The following is a 17,410-nucleotide window of genomic DNA, read 5'->3' as shown; positions in this document are numbered from 1 at the left end:
TTTTTGTTCTTTTCCTGCATAAAGCAAAATCATAGAAATCTGTGAACTAAACAAAACCTCCTACCTATATTTTCCTCTTTTGTACCCTGATCTTGTCAGAATGTACAGCTCCACTAATTTTGGTTATTAGCAGCATCTACTTGTAGAATTGCAACTTCTAAGATCTGATATTCTGACCTGTATAAAAGAACTCTACCTTCTTTTCTACTTTTCCGTAGAGTGCCATGCAAGTTTGACATTGTAGAAATATTATACATTATTATCAAAATAACTTTTTTCAGCACTCAGCAATAAAGGTTTTCTTTTTACTTGGCACATCTTGATCCGGTATTTGCTGTTTGTTTACCATGACTTTATAGCAGGTCAGTTCAGGACTTAAAAAGGCCACTCAGCAGAGTGCCATTTTGTGAGTAGGAAACTATCTACCTTCTCTTATGGCTGCAAAATAACCTTCCATGGGTGAACCAATGCAGCGCTGTCTTCCTGAGTCTGTGGACAGATGACTCAGTGCTTCTGCTGCTAGCAGCAGAGTGAAACTCACAAGACCCTGCTCAGTTTCACTGCTGCTTTTGATAAATCTGTGGACTTCAGTGAAATTGACATTAGTCTTGTCGATTTTACTCATCTGCTGCATGGAAAAACTATGAACAGTGATTATGGAGTTTTGTGGGAAGATTTCTCAGGATGTGGGGAGGGAGAGGTGGGAAGAGGGGGTCAGCTATTAGTTCCCTTCCTTTCCAAAGTCAGGAGGCTCTCAGGGTATATGGAGAATGAAAAGAGTAAGATTCTCCCCCTTTCCACAGCCAGAGTAGGTGGAATTTCAAATTTATCAGGCTACTGCTATCTGGAGGTCAATATTATTATTATTATTATTTATTATTTGTGTATTACCTCAGCACTTAGGAGCCCAAGTCATAGAGACAGAACGAAAGGACTGCATTCAGCAGCATCATTTGCAGCAGTTGAGGGGGGGGGGGCTGATCTTCTTACCTGGGCACTGTCCTCGACCTTACAAGTGGGGCATATTCCCCCCTCGTCATTTGATTAGCCTTTGGCTAGTAAGTTTTAGGTAATCTCATATGGATCTACAAACTGTGCCTTTTCACATGTCGAAATCTCAGTAATAGTTCAATGTTTTGAAGTCCAGAGGTCAACAGCCAAATACACTATTCTTTCCAGCAGTGCAGTGCAAAAGTCTCACGTGTTGGAAAGAAAATAGCTTATTTATCAAAACAGTTGTAGAGGCACATCCAATTCATGGAACACTCCAAAAAGAGCTGGTAGTTTTCTGAATGTACCTAATTTATTTGCATTGCAAGACTCTGTAAAATGGATGGAGATCTTTTACAACTCTATGTACTAGGATTCTTTTGCTTTGGCCTGGTCTACACTACGACTTTAATTCGGATTTAGCTGCGTTAATCCGAATTAATCCTTAACCCGTCCACACAACGGACCCAGTTACTTCGAATTAAAGGGCGCTTAAAATCGATTTCTGTACTCCACCCCGACGAGCGGAGTAGCACCAAAATCGATTTTGTAAATTCGAATTAGGGGTAGTGTGGCCGCACACCACCGAATTAATGTGGTTAAAAACCGAATTAATGTGCTTAGTGTGGCCGCGCACAATCGAATTTATACAATCTGTTTCCCAAATTCGAATTATCTAAATTCGAATTAATCTCGTAGTGTAGACGTACCCTTTTGTAATATGTATTGGTCTCCCCAGCATTTTCAACTTCTGTATGAAGCCAGCAGGGGTAGTCTGCACTGCAGTCTAAGCCCAGGATCTGTTGGACTCGAGCCTGCATGCTCAGTGTTTGTGAGCTTGGGCTTGAGCATCTACACTGAATATTCATCCTTGGTTTAGAATTTCTGGAATCGTCTGAGCATGGGGGTGAGACCTGTCTACACTGCACTACACAGACCTGAGTCAATCCAGCCTGTCTCTGGCTTCCTAGTGCCATCCCCAGCTGTAGCTGTTCTAGTCGTTGGTTCGGGGGGCACTGTGGGGAAAACTTGACTGGTACTTCACAGCCTGCCAACACGTCCTGCCAAGGCGTCTTTTGGGTCTGTGCACACCTAGCAACTGGAGCCAGCAATGTGGAGGAGTCATCATTTGAAGAACTTGTTTAGCTTGGACTTTCATTCCTGTTTCAGGAAATGGGCAGAACATCCATGAGATGCTAGTGTACGTTTTGGTGGCGTTTTCTGTCCTTTCCAAGGCACCTGCCAGAGGAGGATGATACAGACGTGGCAGACTCGAACTAGCTGATGCTGCTCACAACTCTTGGTATAGTCACTGATGCTCCCTGTGCAGACCGGTACTTCTAGAGCACGACCACAAGCACAGACTGGTGGCATCACATCGTCATGCAGACATCGGATGACCAACATTGGGTCCAGAACTCTCATATGAAGAAAGTTACGTTTCTGGAGTTTTGTGAGTAGCTTACCTTGATCCTCCAGCATCACAACACACACACGAGGGTGACTATGCAGGTCTGGAAGCGAGTTATTACTGTCTGGAAGCTGGCTACCCCTGATTGTTACCATTGCTAACTAGTTTGGTGTTGGAAAATCAACTGTCAATAAAGTGGAGACTGAGGTTTTTGAGGCAATCGGATGTGTGATTTTGCCAAAGGTGGTGGGGTAATTGCTGGTTTTGAGAATGGGGTTTCCAGACTGTGGTGGGGCCGTTGAGGGGACTCTGCCCATAGTTTGCCTTCCTGAAGCAGCACATGAGTACATTAACCACAAAGGGTGCTACTCCATTGTTATGCAGGCCTTTGTGGACCACAGAAGCTGATTTATAGATGACAACGTGGGCTGCACTGGAAAAGTTTATGATGCCAGGATTTTCTGCTAAGTGGGAGTCTACCTTCATGGATGCGGCAGGGACACTATTCCCATTAAAAGACATTGTCAGAAATGGAGTAACTGTCCCCACTGTTGTTCTAATGGACCCTGCATACCACATTTTGCCTTGGCTTATGAAATGGTTGTGTTATGGACTTTATTTTATTACTAGTTTTGGTGTTGGTTTATTACTGGTGTTTTTGTGTTGTAATGGTAGCTTGCCTGTCTAGCAATGCTTTAATATCTAAGGCCCTACTTGAATTGCAGGATGATTGTCAAAAATTGCGACTGAGTTGTGGACAAGCCATGGAAAATTGCAGAAAAGTAATAATGGGTTATTATTACTGCAAATAATAAGAGTCCATTGTTACTTTTCTGTGTTTCTGTTGTTGGCAGCCCAGGGCTGAGAGCGGCCACCCAGGGCTCCCATTATCAAAATCGCGGTGGAAGCATAATATTGTGGAATCTGCAATATTGCAAGTTAAGCAGAGGCTTATTAATATCTTTTTTGGTAGTATAGCCATGTTCACAAATAAAGACTTTTATTTTAAAAGTTTATTACCATCATTGCATCACATCATATGATGTGCATTTCGAAGAATAAAGATAAACATCATAAGGTGTAACTAGAAAGTTGTATCCAAACAATTTCTCAGTACATCTGTTCAGATCAATCCATGATGAAAACCCAGAATTCATGTCATACAAACCACTGCCCCTCCCTCCCATGTTGTATAAGCTGTCATCTCATCCACAGTTAACGACAATCATACGAACACCCCATTCGTAGTGTACAGCAAGTACTTCAGTTACAGTAAAACGTGATGTGCAAATACATAAACATACTATTCTTCCTCTTCCATTGGTCCATGCAAGTCCATAATGTGGGTGCACAAAGCGTTCCTGATTCTGTTGCCTGGGTGCATCCTGCTCCAGCTGTGACAGGCGCACTTTCTGGCTGAGTGTGCCAGTTCAGCAGTCCATTACTGTCAGAGGTATGTTTGGGAGAAAATGGCTCACCTTTTGAATTCACAAAGATTGTGAGGAGCACAGCAAGCCACAGTAATGCAGACAGCACTGATGACACTGGCATCCAAATGGTTCTATAAACTGCCAGCGGGATTTCAGTCTGCCAAACGCACATTCGGTCGCCATTCTACTCCTACTGAGAATGTAATTGGACCTTCCTTTCTCAGAACCGCTCAGATTAGCCAAACCCATGCAAGATTTAAAGCAGGGGTTCTCAATCTGGGGGGGTCGGGACCCCTCAGGGGGTCACATGGTTATTACATGGGGGGTCTTAAGCGGTCAGCCTCTACCCCAAACCCCGCTTCACCTCCAGCATTTATAACAGTGTTAAATATAAAAAGTGTTTTTTAATTTATAAGGGGGGTCATATTCAGAGGCTTGCTATGTGAAAGGGGTAACCAGTACAAAAGTTTGAGAACCACTGATTTAGAAGATGCTAATGGGAAGAGGGAAATACTTCAAAGAACTTGCCTTTTTTTGTAACATTGTCCACTACCTAGGACCTCAGATTATTAAATGGTCTACAGCCTTGGAGTTCCTTTTTCAGAGATGTATAGAATTTAAGGCCAGAAAGGACAATTAGATCATCTAGTCTGACTTCCTATATATCATAGACCATTAAATTGTACCTAGTTACCCCATTACTGAGCCCAACCTGATTCACGCATATCTTCCAGAAAGGCATCCAGTCTTGATTTGTATATACGGAGATAAAAAAATCAACCATTTCCCTTGGTAGTTAGTTCCCGTAGCTAATCACTCTCATTTTTATAAATTTGCATCTAATTTTTACTTTGACTTTGTTTGGCTTCAGCTTCTGGCTATTAGTACTTGTTATGCCCTTTCTCTACTAGATTAAAGAGCCCTGTAGTACTCTGTGTTTTCTCCCCAGGTATTTATATACTATAATCAAATCACCTGTCAATCTTCTTTTTTTGAAAAGCTAAACAGACTGAGCTCTTTAAGTCTCTCATTGTAAGGCATTTTCTCCAGCCATCAAATCGTTTTCGGGACTCTCTTCTGTATACTCTCAGATTTTTCAATATCCTTTGTAAAATATGGCCACCAGAACTGTGTACAGTTGTCTAATATCAGTCTCACCAATGCTCTATAACCTCCCTAATCCTATTAACTACGTCCCTGCTTATACATCCAAGGACCATATTAGCCCTCTTTGGCAGAGCATCACACTCTGAGCTTCTGTTGAGTTGCTAAGGCAGTATGACCCCTAAATCCTTTTCAGAGTGGCTGCTGTCCAGTCTCCCAGTCTGTTGGTTTGGTCTGCATTCTTTATTGCTAGATGCATAACATTGCATTTGGTTGTATTACAATGCATATTATTTGAAAGCACTCACCTTATCAAGTGATCCAGATTGTTCTGGATGACTGCTCTGATCTCTTCACTATTTACCGTTCTGCCAGTCCTTGTGTCATCCATAAGTTTTATCAGCAATAATTTTATATTTACTTCCAGACCTTTGATGAAAATGTTGAATAGCATCTGTCCTTCAACAACCCCTTGTGAGACCCCATTAGAAATACCCCCGTTTGATGATACCTCATTGACAACTACTTTTGAGACCTGTCAGCCAGTTCTTAATCCATTAGCTATGGTCTTTATTGATACTATATAGTGCTAAATTTTAATCAGAATGTTGCGCAGGTCTAAGTCTATTTTGTCTATATAATAACTTTTATCAACCAAACTCTTGTAATCTCATCAAATAATGAAATCAGGTTTGTTTTGTAAGATCTCCTCCATAAAACAGTGTTGACTGGCATTAATTACATCCCTATCCTTTAGTTCTTTATCAATTGAATTTATCGGCTTTTCCATTATTTTGCCTAGGATTGATGTCAGGCTTCTGCACTCCTCTGTGCTATTGGATGCCAAATCACCATTGTGGCAAAACAGGCCACTTCTACCTATGACTTGTCAGAAGACAGAGCTTCTTCCTATAAGGCATAGACCTGGCTATGGCAGTCCATGCATTCATGACCAACTTACTTGATTTTTTTGCAACTCCTGTGTTCCAGTGAAGACACAGATGCTCTGAAAATGCACCAACTTATCCAAAATGCAACCATCACTCAGCCACGTGGGTTACCCCATTGCCTTGGTGCTCCACTCCATGTGCAGCCTTCTTATTCCATGCAGAGTTCATTCACATTTCCTGATATTCAGAGCCTTCCAGGGGATTGGCCCAGCTACCTGAGAGGTCATCTGTCTCTCTGCGGTATAACTTCCCATGATAATTATGTTCCACAAGAACAATCACACTATTTAAAATTGTAGGATTTTAATTGAACATTAGTATAAATAGCATGTGGAAGCAACAGCATCTCTGTTCTTGTGTTTTCCGTTTTAAGTTGAGCGAGACAGTACAGCTTGTACTGCCTTCCCCTAAACTGTTTACCTGACGACACACTGATGAAGAAGAAATGCATCAGATGGTTCCAGGCCTAATTTAAAATTAAAAAAGCCTTGTGTCTTTGAATATTTCGGTTCTCTCAAAAGAGTATCTAATAAATATTAATACCCCATTCCCCAAATAGAATGATTCTTATAAGTAAAGTGCTAACAGTTTTGTTTGGCTCTATATAAGAGGCAAGTACGGATAATTCCTACTCTGTAAACCTTGCAATATAAACAAGACAGATGTGGAATAAATAGTAAGCTCTGAAGGGTGGATGACTTAGCATATTTTAAAGAGGTGCTATTGACTTGTGGGCAGACTGGAAGAAGGAGGTTGTCTGGGGGGCCTGAACAGCCAGAACATTCCATGCATATGGAGCATTTGGAAAAAGGTATGGAGATGGTGGTGGGGAAAACAGATGAATGGGACATTGAGGCTGGCGGTATTGGTAGAGCAAAGGGGAGGTTGTTGTGCCTGTACAGTTTAAGAGTTGACACAGAGTGGTGCACTGAATAACCAACAATAGCATTCTTAAATACACCTCTACCTCGATATAACGCTGTCCTCGAGAGCCAAAAAATCTTACATAGGTGAAACCACGTTACATTGAACTTGCTTTGATCCGCCGGAGTGCGCAGCCCCCCTCCTCGCCCCCCCCGAGCGCTGCTTTACCGTGTTATAGCCGAATTCATGTTATAGCGGGTTGCATTATATCGGGATAGAGGTGTAGTAGCATTTTATGTGCTCCATTATGTTCATAAAGGCTTTTGTGATTTAAAAAAAAAAAAAAAAAGTACTCTTAGGCACTTAGGTTTATGTTTTGCTTTTATTACTACTGTATTCAATGAAACACTTCCCTTCATTAAACATTGAGCCACTTAAAATAACATGCACATATGTTGTGTAGAACCATCTAACATACAGATAGCTATGGAGTCAAACGGACATTGGTATGTTATGAATATCAACTTCAGTTCCAATAGGGAAGAATTTTTTGTATAGTTTAATCTGTAAGTGCCATATTAGCTATACTTCCATGGAGCTCACTCTTTCAAGTCTTTTTATTAAAAAATGGAGAATGCTAGTTTAGATCTGACCAACAACTGGGCTCAACACATTTAAGGAGACACGTGATATTTGAATACAAACTAGAGTATGTGATAGTCAAGTATCTCTTTTTATTTAAAAAATATTGTTTAAACTGATTAGCTCATACCTAAGAAATTGTTTTGAAATTCTCAAATGAGAGCATGCGCTCAGGGTTTGAAGAATTTCCAACATATACTTCTACAAAAAGCTGAATCTCTATATTCTCCTGTCTCCCATCCTAACTACTCATAGATATTTAGTTTCCATTGACACATCTTCATTTCCCCAGTAAATCAATCATGTCCCTCAGATGATCTACTAATGATGTTTCCCTGCTCCATTAATGCTGACTCCAAATCACTTCTGCTTTTGAAAATCATTCCTCGCTTTTCCCCACTGTTGCCCCCTCCCTCCAAAAATAAAAGTTCTACTCCCTGCTCTGGCTCTCCTGGCACACAGGAGGGCCTTGGTTTCCCATCTCCTCAACCTGGGACCTCTGCTCCTCTCTCCCACCTCCCATCCCATGAAAAGAACAGCAACTCAGCACCTGCTCTGCTCTGTCTCTGCCCTTTCACATCCTGTAAAAACAGTAGTGTCTTCAGCTGCTTTATACCCTCCTGGAAAAAGAATTAGCACTGCCTAAGCTATTATTCCATTCCTTCCTGTCATCACCCCCGGAGGAAAGCTTTAGTGCCCAGAAACACTTGGTGCTTTCCACACACCACTGTTGCCAACTCTCATGATTTTATGGATGTATCATGGTATTGGCTTTTCTTTAAAGCCTTAGCTCTGGAAGTCAGTTGACTTGCATGAGAATCTGTTTTTAATTAAAAAAAAAAAAAAAAAAGTTTCTACCCCTCAAGTTTGCAGAGAAATGCTTGAAAATGTGAGTCAGATGCAGTCTAAAGGCTCATAAGCCAGAAGGAAAATAAAAAGATTTAGATGGTTTTTTTGTTTGTTTGATGGCTGACTCATTTTGAAGCTGTTGAGTTTGGTGATACTGAGAGACACAGGAAGACAAGTGTCTACCTCAGCTTACCCCACTCGGATCACTTGCCTGGAATCTGTGCCTACTTACCCAAAATGACCAGGCAGGTGGGTTTTTAAAGCCCTTCATCTAAATGTGCTTTAAGAGACTGAAGTATTCAAATTTTTGGGCTCGTACAGTGTGTGCTCCCATCCTAGGTGTGCCACAGATTTAAAGTGATAACACTGCACACACAAATGTACTTTCTGGTGATATGAGAGGTAAAGAAAAGGAAGTTCTGCATGGAGCCCTGACAATTCTCCCGCCCTTCTTTCCTTCACCAGTCTCTCTAGCCACTGGCCTTCCAGTGTTGGATTGGACAAGATTCCCAGCTACACTGCTTCTTAAAGGGACTCTATCCACTTAAGTTACACATCTGACTGAAAAATTTTACCGTATGATTAATAACACCAACGATTACTGTAACTGAAAGATTAGAGAGAAGAAAACACTTTTTTTCAGTGGTTTCTTTGTGCATTAGACAGTACTTTTTTTAGTCAGTTTCCCCTTTTGTTCTCTTGTGTGTATGTGGGGAGATACCACTCAGCAGGAGGGGAGAGAAAAAAACATTAGAAATAGGAAAATGTGATTGTAAAACCACAACAATTGGCAGGAGGCTGTGGGCAGATATAACATCAAACTCCTTTTAACTAGCTTTGTTTTTCTTTAATTAACTAGATTTCAAGTTGATAACCTTTTAATTGCCCAAGATCGTGGCTGTTGCGTAGTACTTCAGTGAGTGCCTGCCCAACACTCTTCAGCTCCTGCAGTCCTAGTGGGGGCCAGAAATCACTGGGGTTTTGCCTCAAGTGGCAGTGCAGACACACTAGCTTTAGACCACTAGGTGGATCAGTCCTAATAGACAAATGCATTGTATTTGCTAATCTTTTTGGAAAGGCTTCAGAATTACATAAATCACATCAATATTTTATGTGAAAACTATTGGTACTCGTTGACACAAAATTTAAAATAACGTTATTTACAAGAGGGAGCTAACTTGGTGCATGCTAAACCAGATCTATATTTTAAAGTATATTTTAGAGAGATTAGAAACTTGGTCGTCTTCACACCTGCCATGCTTTCCCTTGTATACTGAAACAAAAACAATGGAATTTTCTTCATCTTTGATTTTTGAGTCACTTCCAGGAACTGTAACCAGAATAGATTTCCTGTTATGTAAATACTGTACTTTACTTTATTTATTCAAGATAGTTTGTCTGTCTTACGCAACTGAATGATACTCATTTATTGCAAGGAATTATGTTGTCTGATCTGGGGTCAATATTTGTGTCCAGTTGTTAGTGGATTTAAAAAATGTGGACTTCATTATTATTTTAGTTTTTTGTATTCTGACCAAATATTGACCTATCAGTATTATCTTCCCATTTTTTCTGAAAAGGTATTGCCTGCTTGGTAGGATCTTGTTGATATTTGGGATGTTTCAGAATGCATGCTTGAAATATAAGTGTCTATATTTCATTCTAGTTGGCTCTGTTAAGTAATCCTTATGAATTTTCCCGTTGGTGATGAATAGTAATGTTACTATAATCAAGGGTCTGCCAACAATTCTAATGAACATTTCCCAATTTCAGTGATCGTATTCTAGCAGCAGAGTTTGTCAAGTGGAAAACTGGTATTGTATATAAGATCTCTTTGCATCTCACTGAACAATTATGGGATTGAGATGCTTGTTGTGCATTTATGCACCTTAACTTTTTTAAAGAATGTAAACAAATATGAGTGTCCTATTTGTTTTTCGTATTTTGAGGGGAAAAAACAGTGAGGTACTTAACTTTAAAATAAGACCACTGTACATGCGTATTAATGACATTACAAACCAGTTGGGCCAAACATCCTTAGCAAGACATGTATTTATTGTTCAGGTTAGGCCATATCGACTGTTATGAGCAATCTTGGTAAAACCAATAAATGCATCTCTAAGTTATCTATATGCATGATAGACCACAGTATGTGTGGCTACCAAAAAAAGAATGCCATAATGTGTATGTTTCCACATATGGTAGCAACTCTATGGACTTCGTTATATATTTTTTTTTTTTTTAAAAAGACCAAAAAAAAAGGACAAAAAATAGTGTTTTTTTGCTTGAATATTTTTAGTGGGTAGGAGGATTTCACCTTGAAGTAAAAGCTAGAAACATAGTATGAGTAAGATTTATAAGTTCACTAGCTACTGCAGGTTAAAACCTAGACTATCCTTCCTTGTGTTTCAGCTGTTATTGAGGGAAAAGCTGTGTAATGTGGAGTGACTTTAGAGTATCAAGCTTTCAGCTGTATGTTGGTAACGAGAAGTATTTAGATAAGTTGTGCTTTTTAGATTAGTTTTGCTTCCATTTTCTTGACACCACTTCTCTGATGAGGGGCAAAATTATTTCTGTCCCAAAATGACTGTGAGTCTCTAGTTCCTGATTAAAATATGTATCCTGCAAGTTCAGCTTTTTGTGAATTGGAAGTTTTGTATCCTGTTACAAAATTTCTAGCGTTCATTTGACAAAGTTCTATCAAAATAGTTAGTGTTTTGCAGAAGTAAATGCTAAAATCAAAAAGACTCTCTTCCATTCTCCACCAGTATTTCCAGGCAGACAGTTTCCTCTAAATTTTTTTTCTTGGAGCGAATCTTTCCATACATTGTTTAAAGAAAGTTTGAGCTAAGTAGTATTGTCTGGTTTTGAGTTATGAGTGTGTAGGAAGGGGATGTGGAGGTGGAGGGAAATAGCTTGTATTTTCTTTTTTTAAAGAATAGGAAATTTGTCACTTGTATAACATAACTCAAAACTGGCATGACAACTGGTCTCAGTGAGGAATGCGAATCAAGACAAATTTAGAAAAAGATTTTGTATCTTTGAAAGCGAATAGCAGTTAGTTATGTGTTTGTGTGTGCAAACACAGAACTGTATAATCTGATAACTTGTCTTGGGATAAAAATTGCTAATTTTGTTCCAATTTGGCATAAATTACATATTGTATATTAAGCACCTGGGAGAAGGTTTGCAGCTGGGGGAACTCTGATCTTCCATATAGTGGAAGGAAGGATTTGGCCAGCATCTGAACTCTCAGTGGGGTCAAAGGATGCAGTTCCACAGCGCTTAGACTCCTTTGCATGTTCAGTGGAGGCGTCAGCTGAGCTGGTGGAGTCCTACTGCTAGTTCCATGGAAGAGCCAGTTGTCTAGATGAAATGTACCTTATCTGTACTCTGCAGTTCTTACAGGTATGATACCAGTGCACAGTTACTCCTAGATAGTAATATGGTTTCATAAGAACTGTGTCAATGTCTGAATGTACGTCCGAGAACTTTGCACTGATACTGTTTGATGAAGTTCAGACTTCATTTATTACCTGGATGCTCTAAGGATTTCTGGAACTCTTCCTCTTTCCACTCTCCTTTATCTTACAAAGACATTCCATCCTAGCCCCTGTGGAAAAATAAACACATTTCATCCAAAACGTTTTTGGGGCAGAACCTCAGCTGGTGAAAATTGAAAGCAGTGGAGCCATGAGAACACCAGCTGAGTCTGTCCTTTTTTGTGTGTCGAGTAAAGGTTGATAAATGAATAATGTAGAAGGAAATTCTCGGAGTGAAATTAATGTTGCTGTAGAAACTTTACCATGTTATATATACTATGTGGGTGGTGATGTGGTTGATTGGGTTTTTTTCCCCCCTGTACTGTAATTTTAAACTTTTGATGTTCCCAGATACTTATGTAGATACTGTATATTTCATGGTATGCACTTCAGAAAATAACACAATGCCCTTGATCCTACACAATGCTCAGTGCAAGAATCTGCCCATGTGGAGTTATTGCAGGATTAGGGCCTAAAGCATTAAATCACGCACTTTACAACACCATTAATCCCTCCCCCCTCTGAAAATATTGCATATATGCAGTATGGCAGAGTGAAGAGTCCTACAGCAATGTTAATCCATATTTATTGCCCATTTGTAGTAGTTTCTGTTAAACCGATACCATGGAATGTTCCTTTTATCTGAATGTATACCACAAAATAGACAGGGGGTTGTCCAGTGTGGAAGAGTTAACACAATTATAGGGACTGTACCTTGTGAAGTGTACTAATTTTTGCTACCTTAGCTTCTCAAGCTTAACTTTGCATAAATGTGAGTGTATAAAGACTTCATACATACAATTTTATGTTCCAAAAAAGATTCAGATTTTGGTGTGCATAACATGAATATAGTCTAATAAGGTAGGGGTGTGTGTGTGTGTGTGTGTGTGTGTGTGTATATGTGTGTGTGTGTGTGTGTACGTAAAGCATTAAATCACGCATATAATGTAATTACAAATAATATAGCATCAAGGGTTGAAATGGTAGTTGTTCAAAAGTCAGAAAATTCCAAAGAGAACCTTAACTTTGCCTCCTTCACATATTCATTAAGTGAGTTATTACATGATCACACAACTAAATAAATAGAAATTCATGAAATATTTCTTCAGAAAATGAGTGATTCCAGTCTGGCATACAAAAGATGCTCTTTTCTTAGTTCTCCGTAACTTGGTCCAGGTTGGTATATATGACCTCTGAGAGCAGAACCACCAATGATACTTTGGCATATACATGGAAGTTCTAGAAAGCAAAGTGACAGTTCTCAGTACAGTGTGTGATATTCATGGGTTCTTTGGACCTTCACCAGATCTTTCATTGTGGCTTGCCACTTTAAACATTGCTATCTTTCAATTCTTCTTTACGAAATGGTTGCACAACTCTATGCTCCATTCATAGATTCATTGTCATATATGTTAGAATGTAACAAATACAAAACAGTCCTTAAGACTGTAAACTTAACTGGACTTCTTAAACAATGAATATTCAGCAACTTATGCTGATTGCATGTGTTTGTTGTTGTGGGGTTTTACCCTTGCCTTTTCATTTTCTATAATATGCCATTGTGATCTGGAACTTTGCCAGGTACAGTATATAAAGAATGCTTAGAACCTGGCAGCAGTGACAGTCGCACTAGCCTTGTATAAGTGTCTTGCCGTGCATGCCATGCACGTTTGTGATGCTGTGAGGTTTGTGACATGCATGAGTTGCACTGATCTGCAGAAATGAGTTTGCCGCATTGTTTTGAAAACTGCTATGCAGTCTCTTCTTCCCTCCTGCTTTTGTTTTTCTTGTTCACTGAGTACTTCTTATTTTAAGGTGGACTCTTTGGCACCTGTTGCTCAGACTGGTAATCTGGAAAACCTTAGCCAGTCACCTCCTTCAACTCCTCCTACAAGACAGGTAAAAAACAAAACAACCCCCACCCCCCCCCATCCTATTACCATGTAAAAATACTTGACCCCTTTCCCCCACACACACTTTTTCTTTTAATCTTCACCATTACATGGATCCGTATGACTCCACGGACAACGAAGTGGGAGCAGAACAGAAGCTCAGTTCCCATCCTATCAGTCATTTTCCTGCTCATACTGGAAGCAAGCATACTCCGCCACTTCTGTCTTTCTTCCCAGGAGACACTTTCCATCAAATAAAGGAAGGAAGGAAGGAAGGAAGATCTCAGGAGGGAAACTGTAGTCTGGGACAAGGGCTCAGAATCTCAGTAGTCAGTCCCATTCCCTCATAGGAGGCAACTGAGCTTTTTCCTCCTGGATTCTCACCTTTTTCTATCCCCCTGAGTGTATCACTTTTCGGATCTACCTGAGCTTGTCTCTGACAATGTGGAGATGATCCCTCCTGACCCTCATCCTTTTTGGCAGGCCACTCAATATAATAATTTTCTTTCCTCACTGTACTGCATCAGAGGTTAGATTTCCTGTGCCACCCACGCTCACTGGGTTCTTTACTCTCCGTTCTGTCAGTCTTCCCACTACTGAGCTGATCGCTGTCAATCAGCTGAGCAGTGTACAAGCAAATGAGTATTATGCAAGCAGTTCTTTCCTAGGTGTTGCATACATAATACTCTCTTGGTGGCTGGTTTTCCCAAATTATTGGTCCCAGTATAGGCACTCCCTTTTTAGTCAGCATCTCCGATGCTCCATTGTGACCTGGAGTGTGTGTCCATCCCTGCCTATGCATGTACCAAATAACCAAAGATGCAAGAACAAATTCAGATTCCACAAATTACAGATTTCCCTTAGTTTGAATGAGAGCAACAATGTGTCAAATCCGGGCCACACAGGAACAGGAGGACTCCAGTAACCTAGCAGTTTCCCCTGAGACAATTCTTCTCAGATCAATTGTCTCTGTGGGTTTGGAAGTCCTCATTGGCCAGAAAAAGCTTATAAGTTCAGAAGAGCACCAGATCCAGCTCTCTGCATGATGCTGACCTGGCATGGAGCCAAATAGATGGCACTTTTTCTGGCTCAAAAGGCTTTCTATCACAAGTATCCAGTCCTCCTAAGAGGCACATTTTTTCCCCTGGATAGATTCTTAGCTGGTTACCTTATATGCAAACTGATCCCTACTGATTTGAGGTCTGGTTTCATCATCTAACATTTGCAGAAATTTCATTAGCATACAGCCTATTTAAATGTGTGTGCCTCTCTCTGTAAAGTAGGTACTTACATGGCCCTCATCCTCATAGGTTCTGAGCACCTCCCAAGTATTGCAGTGGTTCCCTAGTGTAGACAGGATTTGTGTATGTGAAGAAATTTTTAGGGAAAGCTAAAGCCAATAACTGAGTTCTACATTCAGTCCTGAAAGTGGTGAGGTCCATGGTCATTCTTGGCTTTTGTGGGAATGAGTTCCACAGTCTAGGTCCAGTTCCTTTCAATCTCCTGCACTTGTAAGCCTCCCTGTGTTGATAGACTGTTTCTTTGTTCTGGTGGACGTTAGATGTTCTGGGAGGTGCTGGTTGAGGGGAAGAGGTGATAGCCTAGGTACTATAACTATTCACAGTTCTCATGGAGGGTTTGAGTATCAAAGCAGAGCCCTTTAACTAGACTGTGTGCATTAATTGATGGAGCTAGGGCAGAGCTCAGAGCACTGGGCTGAGGTGTTCACAGCTATCTGGGCTGCTAAGTAGACTGGCTACTGCATTTTTTGCCAGCTGGAGCTTTAGGGTGTGTGGCTTTGTTCATACGTATGAGTTGCAGTTAATGGAGTTGGCATGTCATGAATGTGCGGATCACCACCATTGCCAGCTCTGTGTTGGATAGGATGGAGTGCAATCTTGAAAGTGAGCAGTTTTATTAACATGGCTATTTTGGCATCCAGTAACATTGAGCAGCCTAAAAGAACTCCATGGCTGCAGGCTGAATTTCCTCCATGCATGAGGAATGCAGCTATTTGGAGCCATCATTTGAAATCTCAAATGAAAAAGTGCCAGGCTAACTAGTAAAGTTGTGATGAATGACAGCCTCATACAGGTTTTTAAAATCTTTCCAGAATCCCTGTCCAAACTGGCCTATACATAAATCCTTGGGATTAGATGTCTGAAAAGTTTCAACTTCTAAAGTTCAGCTGTTCTGATGCATATTTGTGCAAAAAATAGTCTTTTGTATTCTTTCCGTGCTTGAGATAAAATATTTCAATCTCTCAGAACTCAAACAGTGAAGCAGATTTTGCTCAGACCTTGCAGAAGAAGAAACTTACTTTTAAGCTGTGACCAAGCATGGAAGACTTCAGCTGGGGAAGAAGGTCGGGGGTGGAGGGGAGAGAAGTGTGTATGTGTGTTTAAATATAAATTTATGATCATGTTAAAAACTCTGCAAGGGGAGAGGGTGGCCAGGAAGAAGTTGACAGTGTTTTGTAATGGAGATCTTAATGAAATCTTACAGCATTTTACCCTAGCAAATGCTGTAGGTAGTCCGTATTCTAGTATGATAGAAATTCATTGCTGGGGATTGTCCAGTTGGGATGCTACTGTGTGACAGAAGTGTTGCATTCACTGCTTTGCAGAGTCTATGCAAAATGCAAGGATTTCCGCTCTAATTCTGAATTGGCTTTTTTTCTCTGTCAGAAAATAAACATGACTGTCAGGTTGTTTTTTGCCCTTTACATGTAATATCTCTGGTAGAGTGCTCTTCTTTGCACACAAGTAAACATTTACCTATTTTTCTCGAAGTACAAAACGCAGAGGAAAATTTGTATTGTTCATCTCTTAAATATTTGATCATTGGTTTAGTGAAATAAAGGTAGCAAACACTGATACAGGAGTTGACAGAATAAAATCTCACATAAAAATGTCAAGTCTTGGATTTTTCTTTGATCTGCACATACTTTCAGAGTAACTGGAGATAACTGCGGTGGATAAGAATGCTTTAGAAAATTGTTAGAACCAATAATTTATTGACTTCACTTTGAGTAGTTAAGGCAATACTGTTTTCAGTGATGTCCCAATGTTACCATCAGTGGAAAGTTAATCATAATCCATCTAGATATTTATATGGTCCTCATACCTGTAGTATGAGCATCTGAGATTTGCCTTGGTTGGGTTATGAAGTCATTGCCAAGTGCTGAACACAGAAAACTTGTAGTCCTTTTTATTTTCCTTAAATTTAAAAAAAGAAAAAATATATATATTTTGCGCTCTCCAGTGATGAAGATTTAGGATGCATTTCTCCTGGTTTCTTCAGCGGTTTTTTTATTTTTTCTTTTTTTATTTATATGTTATAGGTCAACAGTGCCCATGACCCCTGGTCAAACTGGAAATCTGGAAATGTGGACAATGCAAATTCTGGTGATGGCTGGGCAACCAAACCTGAAAGTGCAGCGGGGCAGAAAAACACCACTTCGAACAACTGGGAGGGAGCAGCACAATTTGGGCACCCGCAGGCCTATCAAGGCCCAGGTCAGCTAAATGCTCCCATGAATGATTTGTTCAGTCTCTAAATAATCTGGACCAGAATGTTGGTATGAATGAGGATCACTGTACAGTAGTGTCCCTTTTCTATACTGTGAAAAGTTTATAAACATAACAAACATTCACATGGTAGGACAGGGTAGGCACATTACTCAATGATGAGGGAAAGACAATTGCAGAAAATGTTGCAATGGCCAAAGTATTAA

General features: G+C 40.1%; 1 protein-coding gene across 2 annotated transcripts in view; it reads left to right on the top strand.

Moving 5' to 3' along the window:
- The window catches only part of SNX9 (sorting nexin 9), a 96,376-nt gene that overhangs the window by 31,039 nt on the left and 47,927 nt on the right, over positions 1 to 17,410 (top strand). The window contains exons 5-6 of one of the 2 annotated variants that reach the window (XM_026649736.2): positions 13,598 to 13,681; positions 17,018 to 17,192. In XM_026649736.2, coding sequence (XP_026505521.1) covers positions 13,598 to 13,681; positions 17,018 to 17,192 — 259 coding nt within the window. The remainder of the gene's footprint in view (positions 1 to 13,597; positions 13,682 to 17,017; positions 17,193 to 17,410) is intronic. The other variant, XM_026649737.2, reaches the window with a different exon arrangement.

Source organism: Terrapene carolina, unplaced genomic scaffold (assembly GCF_002925995.2).
Source record: "Terrapene carolina triunguis isolate 2854851 unplaced genomic scaffold, T_m_triunguis-2.0 Scaffold85, whole genome shotgun sequence".
NCBI lineage: Eukaryota > Metazoa > Chordata > Testudines > Emydidae > Terrapene > Terrapene triunguis.
The sequence above is the reverse complement of the archived record's forward strand: the minus strand, read 5'-3'. Positions and strand labels throughout refer to the sequence as shown.